The following is an 8,668-nucleotide window of genomic DNA, read 5'->3' as shown; positions in this document are numbered from 1 at the left end:
TAGCCTTCCTTGAACCTGTCAATAGGAGTTCTTTTCTTCTAGTTGCCCAGGCAAGAAATCTGGAATCAAAAAAATTTTGACATAGTTTTAGTATGTGACACAGGCTGGCCTTGAACTTGGAACAATCCTTATTCCTCATCCTCCTGATCCCAAGTACTGACATTACAGGCATGTCCCTGCAATTGTAACCACTCTTGACTTCCTTTTTCCTATCATATCCCACAGTAAATTCTGTCTCAGCTTTCACAGTCTACCCAGAATATGATGAGTTCTTGTTACCTTTGTCACCCTAGTCCCCATGACCATCATCTTCATTGTTAGTAGCCTCTTACTGTACTAGTAATCCTGCTATCTTGTCTCAGAACAGAGGTGCCAGGATACTTCTCTTCTCAAAACCCTTTATGGCTTTCTTCCACTCAGTAAAGGCCTTACATTCACTGGCTTGCAAGAGCTTTCAAGATCTGGTCCCTCTCAAAATACCTGCTCTTTATTCAAGTCACTCCAATATTCAAAACAGCATACTTTCTTTATCATCACCCTTATTTTTCTTATAACAATAATCATACTCAATATTTTATTGATTTATTATTACCTCCATTATTATGTGAATTCTATTAAGCTGGAAGTTTTTAATCTAGGCCCTAGTGAACTACCAGGGCCTATAACTGAAAGCTCCTGGGAAATGTTGACCCTTTCCTGGATCTGAGCCAGTTGCTTGGAGGATCAAGTTATCATGGATATTAGAGTTTGGTCCATTGCAGGCTTGTTTGGGTTCAAATATTGATTTTACCATGAATCATCAAAATACTCAAACTCTCTATACTTTAATTTTCTCATCAGTAAAGTAGGGACAGTAATAGAACCTGTTTGGTAGAAAGCTTGTGGTGCCATCAATAGGTATAAAGTCCTTAGAACAGTGCCTAGCACAGAGAAAGGATTAGATCAACATTTTATATAATTAAGTGTGCAGAGGGTTAAGATGATTATCAGTAATTTACATTTTCAAAAGTCCTTCAGTGTGTTGACTTGCTGTTGTCCACATTAAAATTCATTTCCCATGTTTCTATGCCCATAAACTTATATGATCGTCCTGTAATTTAATTATCTTCAGTGGCCTGCCTCTTTATCTGTAAACCTTGATGTCTCCTTGTGTACACAATTATTTTGAAGCTGTTAAACAGTAATCTTGCTGGGTCCCAGTTTCCCAATCCGTGTGCTGAGTGGGTTGGACTAGATAACCTCCAAGGGTTTTTCTAGCTCTGGCAATCTGCTGGGACGGGACAGGAGGAGGGCTAGGCCCCACCCTGAGTCCCACCCCCAAGCATATGCCCTCTGGCTGCCAAGAGGAAGGGTGACAGATTCAGCTGGGCTCAGCTTCAAGGGAACTGGGTAGGAGTCTTGCCAAGGTTCCTAGGCAAGAGCGGTGGTGGCGGTGGTGCTCTTGGGCTGGAAGCAGGTGTGAAGTGGGGTGGCTTCAGGGGAAAATAAGAGTTCGGAGAACTAGGACCAGCTGAGAGGAGAGGGGGAGAGGCCCTCATCAGCAGGACAGGAGTTGTCATGGTGAGTCAGATGACAATTTGAGCCTGGGTAGCTTCTCTTTGGCTGCTGCTGGTTAGCCTGCACCCTCCTCAGCTCTCCAGGCTCTGGAAGACAGAGTGGTGCAGAACACCACTGACTGCCTACCCGTGCCCGAGCACTACCTGATGATGCCCATCAGTCCCTCGGCTGGACTAAGGGAGCTGGGTAGGAGCTGGGTAAGGGAGCTGGGTAGGGGCTGGGCTAGGGGAGCTGGGTAGGGGTTGGGCTAAGGGAACTTAGTAGGGGCTGAATAGCCTTGGGTTGCACTTGGACTTGCTCCTCCTAGCTCTCCTGGGTGCTTTTGCTCTTTTGTTGTAGGTTCATCAGGACTGGAAAACTAGGGAAATCAGACACTCACTTTTGTCCTTTCTATCTCTAGGGGGCCATGACCAGTGCAGACTCCTTGCTATTCACATCACTAGGCCCCAGCCCAAGTTCTGGAGATGGTGATTGTAGGTTTAATGAGGAGTTCAAGTTCATCCTGTTGCCTGTGAGCTATGCTATTGTCTTCGTGCTGGGCCTGGCCCTCAATGCCCCAACCCTCTGGATGTTCCTCTTCCGCTTTCGACCCTGGGATGCAACAGCCACTTACATGTTCCATTTGGCATTGTCAGACACTCTGTACGTGCTGTCACTGCCCACCCTCGTCTACTACTACGCTGCCAGGAACCACTGGCCCTTTGGCACTGGCTTCTGCAAGTTTGTCCGCTTTCTCTTCTATTGGAACCTCTACTGCAGTGTCCTTTTCCTCACCTGCATCAGTGTGCACCGCTACCTGGGCATCTGCCACCCGCTGCGGGCGCTACGCTGGGGACGCCCTCGATTTGCAGGCCTTCTCTGCCTAGGTGTTTGGTTGGTGGTAGCTGGCTGCCTCGTGCCCAACCTGTTCTTTGTGACAACCAGCCCCAATGGAACCACCATCCTGTGCCATGACACCACTCGGCCAGAGGAGTTTGACCACTATGTGCACTTCAGTTCAGCAGTCATGGTGCTGCTCTTTGGCTTGCCCTTCTTGGTCACTCTGGTCTGCTATGGACTCATGGCCCTGCGACTGTGTCGACCTTTGCCGGGAGCTGGACAGTCATCTTCTCGGCTCCGTTCTCTTCGCACCATCGCTGTAGTGATGACTGTCTTTGCTGTCTGCTTTGTGCCTTTCCACATCACCCGCACAATTTATTACCTGGCAAGGCTGTTGAAAGCTGACTGCCAGATCCTGAACATTGTCAATGTGGTTTACAAAGTGACTCGGCCCCTGGCCAGTGCTAATAGCTGTCTGGATCCATTGCTCTATTTGTTCACCGGAGACAAATATCGACACCAGCTCCAGCGACTGTGCAGAGGTAGTGCACCCCAGCGCCGAATAACTGCCTCCTCCCTGGCATTGGTGACCCTACATGAGGAAAGCAGCAACAGGTGGGCAGACACCCACCAAGACAGTATCTTCCCTGCCTATAGGGAAGACAGATTATAACCCTGGGCACTGGTTGTGAAAGGAAGGAACAGAGGGGAGAGAGTTGGTTAGTGGTGACCCCTGATAAGGGCATCAGCCGCCCTCTTTTTAGCCAAAGTTTGGAATAGTTACTCCTCTACCTCTACTTTTTTCTCTTTTTCTGTCCCTTCCTGGGGCCAACAGAAAACAATCCTGTTTCTGGAGCCTGGAACGTTTCCTTGGTGCTCTATGCCCTTTTTACTTCTTGAACCACATTAGAGAATTCAACTAGAGGTGTGAAGAATGGGGTGATCTCAAGACTGGCCTGATGTATATAATAGGGTAAACCAGAATCAGGAAGCTGAGATGCTAGTAGATCACAGATGCCATATATGCCATAGCATCCACACCCACTTCCTGGCTTCCTCTCAAAGACAGGCTAGCCTTACCTGCCAAGGTGCTGAAATAGGGTTCAAGCCCTGGTAGCCTGCCTGGCAAAGCCTCACATGGCAGCTAGAAGCCTGGTGCGGTTGAACTGCTGAACAGCCACAAAGCAGAGTACTAGGCTTGAGCGGTGACCCCAAGGAGCCTCAGGCGGCAGGGTCCAGGTTGATAGCAGCCTTGGAAACGAAACAGGAATGAGACTAGATCCACCTCTCTGACTGCTGAGAACATATTTGATAGCTCCCATGTGCTTAATGAAAGAAGGAGTGGACAGCTCTGACTGAGAAGGAAGAAAACCTGTAGAGTCCATGGTTCCAAGTTCTAGTAGCGATGAGCAGAGCAGGTTTGTGCAGGATAGGGTGGTGACATGAATAGTTGCCCAGAACTGGTCTCTCTCCTTTCTCCAGCTCTAGTTAGATAAAAGATAAACCTGTCACCAGCTCTTTTTTGAATCAGGCTATAGGACTTCAAGGCCAGGGTGGAGCACTCAGTTTCCTACCTGATCAGTCCTCTTACCACAGCACTTATGGCCTTGGAGGATCTGATGGGTGTATGGAGCTGGGGAAATTAACCCTTGAACCTGAGCAGTAAGAGTTTCTGAGTGGGCATTCATGAGAAGAGAAATCTCTTTTCATCTTCTTTTCCATGAAATCACCTCATAGCCTATTAGTCTTCTGAGTCAGACGCCAGTGTTTGCTGACTTTTCTGACCCCTTACTCATCTACTGAAACCAAATTCCTATTGGCTTCTCATTGTTCTCTCTGGCTCCAGAGAGTAGGGAAGCAAGACACTAGACTGCAGAGTAAAACAACTTAATCTTACTGCCCCTCTGTCCTCCTTTCTGGTCTTTAAAGGGATCTCTCTCCCTTGGAACACAAGAGTTCTTCTGTTAGGAGTAAATTAACTGGCCTTTTTTATTCTTACCATGTTCCCACTCGTATGACCACAGCTCTCTTGCCTGTCACCTCTCCTACCCATTGGCCCCACACAGTAAAATTATTCTCTTCCTTATAACTCATTCAAGCTCCTCCATTGTTAAGCCATAACGCCAAGCTGCTTAGTCAAGACTAACCTCCTGGACTTTATTCACATTCTACTACTTTATCCTTTCCCGTCTTTCCCCAGGCTCTCACTGTGAACCTCTATCTAGCCTCAAACTAGCTTCAGAGACCTGGATGAAATTGAACTCATAGATATCCACCTGTCTTTTTGCCTACAGAGTGCTGGGATTAAAGACATATGCCACCAGGCTGGGTAAACGTCTCAACTTCTCTATGCTTCATTCATATCTGCTTAGTCTTCATCATGTCCTTCTTCATGGTCCCTGAATGGCAGACCTTGTTCCTTTCTTTCTTTCTCTTCATCTTTGTCAGTTAGTTCCATCAATGATTTTATACCATCATATAGAAAAGACATAAGCACTGCCTTAACTTTGCTTTCTCATCTCGCCACCATCTGTAAGTCTCTTTTCATTCTACTACTGCTATAGACTCCACTTACAGAATCTCTATGAACTCTCCATATCTGAGTTCCTCCCACTCTTCTGAACTCAGAACACAAATGGCTTCTTTGGCAAGAACTTCAATGCTATTTTCTCTACTCTTATCCCTCTTTGACCTCTCTACTTCAGTTGACTCTAATGCCTGTCTTTTATAGTTTATTTGTTTGTTTGTTTTGAGACAGGGTTTGTCTGTGTAGCCTTGGCTGTCCTGGGCTCACTTTGTAGAGCAGGCTGGCCTTGAATTTAGAGATCCTCCTGCCTCTGCCTCCCAAGTGCTGGGATTAAAGGCATGCACCACTACCACGAACCTGCTATTTTGTAGGTTTGTTTTTATGAAAAATATAAAAACAACATTCTAACCAATCTCATTGTGACAACACTGAAAGGAAATGTGAAGAGAAAATACTCACCTATTTCAAACCCATATTTCCATTTTTCATACTATGTTTTCTTGGTTTGGACTCATGTATTATAGAAGTATAACCACAGTATATATACCTTTTAAAAGTGTGTTGTTTTAGGGTATTTAAGGTATGATGATATATGCCTATAATCCCAAGAGCTGGTAGTTGAGGTAAGAGGGTCATAAATTTGAAGCCATCTTAGGCTACATAGTGAGATCTTGGCTCAAAACAAACAAATAAGTATAATCCTCTTATTGTAAACTTTCTCCAGGATCATGTAGTCTTTCACATTTATTATTTCAATAGTTACATAAAATTCCTTCCATCGGTAGATTATATCTTATTAAATATTTCCTTATTATTGACCACTTAGGTAGCTTACTTTTTCTGTGCTTTGAATATGTTCCTGTTCGTGGCTTTTTTTTCTTATTTGTAATTCTCTCTCTAGTACAAGTTCTCAGGAGTGAGATTACCAGACCAAAGAGCATGAATGTTTTTATGGATTGCGATTTTTCAAAAGGATTGCATAAATTTTTACTGTCACTATGATATATGGCTATCCTAGTTCCATTGCAGTTTCAGCTTCAGACTTTATAGGAAATCGTTCTGGATGGTAAACATTCAGTTTGTTAATTTCACGTCTTTGCTTACTTGTGGCATTGAACACTTTTTAGTGTTTACTATTTGCATTATTCTTCAGCTACTCTTTAGTGGTGTACTTCTATTGAAATATGATATTTATTTAATAGATGTATTATCATTGGTCATATTTGACATATTTAACCCATTTGTTACAATAACTCTATTTCCTTATTTCACAGCCTAGATTTAGAATCTCTTTCCTTCTGCTTTTTGTAGATTACTTCCTCTCTCTCCTTTGCTGCCATCTATTTGTCAGACTCTCCACATGCGAGGGTTATTTAATCCTCTATTGATTATCAGGTTGTTGTGTTTTTTTTTTTTTTTTTTTTTTTTTTTTTTTTTTTTTTTTTCTGGAGAGAATAAATAGCAGGTAAGTACAATTCAAGTGACTTTTAGTTCTTAAGAATGCCTCAGAGATCATACAGGGCTTGGGTTTCTCTTCATTTTTCAGTTGAAGAATCAGCTGGGTAAGATGCCATTCTCCATAATGGCAGGTAGAAACTAGACCCTGGACTGCTTTCCCATGACTCCTCAAATTCTACTATGTCAACTTGGTGCTAAGCCAGACTTTGTCCCTCTAAACCTCAATTGTCTACTGGTAGGTTCACTTAAATCTTCCATTGTTGCTTCTAATCCATAATAGAGAAAGAAAGAAAGAAAGAAAGAAAGAAAGAGAGAAAGAAAGAGAGAAAGAAAGAAATTGCCTGAACCAGTTCTCCTACTTATCTTGCTCATTTCTATTCTTTGTACCTTTCTTAAAGCCTCTAAAGCTCCTGGGAAAGTCCACTCTTTCCTATCTCATCATGTTCTAACATTCCTGTCTTTGCCAGTTGTAATTGGCTTTCTTTTATGGTCCTCATGCTACCATTCTAATACTGCCTCTTTCCGCCTTCATAGGTTTCTGTCTCATCCTTACGTTCAGCCACCTTCCACACTAATGCAATCTGTCTAATGCTACCCTCATAGTTTCACTCTTTTAGACAACTTTGATGATTTTTGTTGTCTACTAGTCAAAATACTTTAGGCAGAAATTTAAGAAAGTTTTATCAATCTTCCATTCTCCCTCAATACAAATTTCTCTTCTCTAGGTTTTTGGGTTTGCTGATTTGTTTTGTCTGTGTGTAGTGCTTGGGACAGAGCCTAAGATCTTGCTCTTGTACCATTGAGCTGCATTTCTAAATTTCTCTGGGCAAATCAGTCTCTTTCGTCCCTCTCCAGAAAATACTTAACATTTTCTTACTCTGTACTTTCATTGTCTGTCCTCTGTACTGAAATGTATGTCCCCTCCACCCCTAGTTGTCCTTTTCCTACCTATTTTCCAAGGGCCAGGCTTAGGTCTTACATATTTTCTGAGATCCTCTCTGCCAATTTTTATCAACAGTGATCTCCCTAATATTTTTTCTGCAATTACTGTCCATATCAGTCAGTTGACACGTTTTAACATTTCTTGAAATTATGTACACTAATTTGAACTGTCAGTTAATTATTCATGCATGCTTGTCTTGTGTACCCCACCTGTAAACCTCGAACTAATGTAATATAAATAAAAGAACACAGATTGATTATCAGAACATCCTAGCTCTCAAATCTGAAAATGGGGCTCAAGTGTGTTGCCTTGGATGAGTCACTCAAATTCTTCAAGCCATAATTTCACCATGTATGAAATGAAGAGCATAATCTCAGCTTAATAGAATTCTTCAGGTTATAGTGAGGTTGTGCAAAGCTAGGATGCTAGGCAAATATAAATAGCTGTCTTCATACTATTCTATTTGTTTAATAAATAGTGCTTAATAAATATTTAATGTATGATTATGTGTCAGCAATTCAGTTTGTTGTTTATTTTCCTGGCTATTGTCTGCTTTAGGATGCTTACATGAATCTCAAGAAATTAAAAATATAAAGGGACTTCAGGAACAGCTAGGTTGAGGCAAGAATTTAAAAAAATGTTTTGAAGGAAAGTAACCTAACCAGAACCTTTCATATTTTGCTGTGTATTTTATATTACCTGTGTATGAAGTTAACCTGAATGAGAGAAGAGGTCCTATAGCTGAACTTCCACTTTTTCCATATTTTATAGTCCTCCATCCTATAATTCCTATCTTACTAGGCCAAGTTCATTGATGTCTTCAGGCTTCAGTTTCCTCATTACTAAATTAGGATAATAATACCTATTTGACAGAGTTGTGATGAAGAATCCATGGGGTAATGAATTAAGAAACACCATTTACAGTTCCTATAGATGGGAACCCCTTTTTAATAGTTTTCAACTTTAAGGAAATTAGACTGGCAGCCCAAATTCTAGATTATGATCTAGGGCTGCCTAAAAATGCTAAGATCATGGCAAAAAATGAAATCTTGTGAGAGCCAGGGGCTAAAAACTGATCACTAAAGAATGACACTAGTGATAAATTGGAAGGAGACAGGTCAAGCTTCTAGCATCAAGAAAGGAGGAAGTTTTAAAAAGGGATACACAACCAAATTTAAAAGCATTTTTAAAAGCATTTGAATTAAAAAAAATAAGAAAATAAATAGCTGCATCAAGTATCCAAGATAATTTAGGAATTATAAGACACTCAGAATTTAAAACAAAAACATTTTATTCCCTGCCAATTTGGATTTATGCACCAAAAGTATTAGCCAGAGAGATAATTTCCAAATAAATTTTCTGTA

The 8,668-nt window shown here is 41.9% G+C and overlaps 1 protein-coding gene across 1 annotated transcript; it reads left to right on the top strand.

The window, feature by feature from the left end:
• The first annotated feature begins 1,386 nt into the window (after positions 1 to 1,386).
• On the top strand, positions 1,387 to 7,805 carry P2ry4 (pyrimidinergic receptor P2Y4). Its single transcript, XM_021661642.2, has 2 exons — positions 1,387 to 1,560; positions 1,958 to 7,805. The coding sequence occupies exons 1-2, from the start codon at positions 1,558 to 1,560 to the stop codon at positions 3,047 to 3,049; spliced, it is 1,095 nt and encodes a 364-aa protein (XP_021517317.1). The 5' UTR covers positions 1,387 to 1,557; the 3' UTR covers positions 3,050 to 7,805.
• The last annotated feature ends 863 nt before the right edge of the window (positions 7,806 to 8,668 follow it).

This window comes from Meriones unguiculatus, chromosome X (genome assembly GCF_030254825.1).
Source record: "Meriones unguiculatus strain TT.TT164.6M chromosome X, Bangor_MerUng_6.1, whole genome shotgun sequence".
In the NCBI taxonomy this organism is placed as follows: domain Eukaryota; kingdom Metazoa; phylum Chordata; class Mammalia; order Rodentia; family Muridae; genus Meriones; species Meriones unguiculatus.
This window is presented reverse-complemented; position numbering and strand designations above follow the sequence as displayed.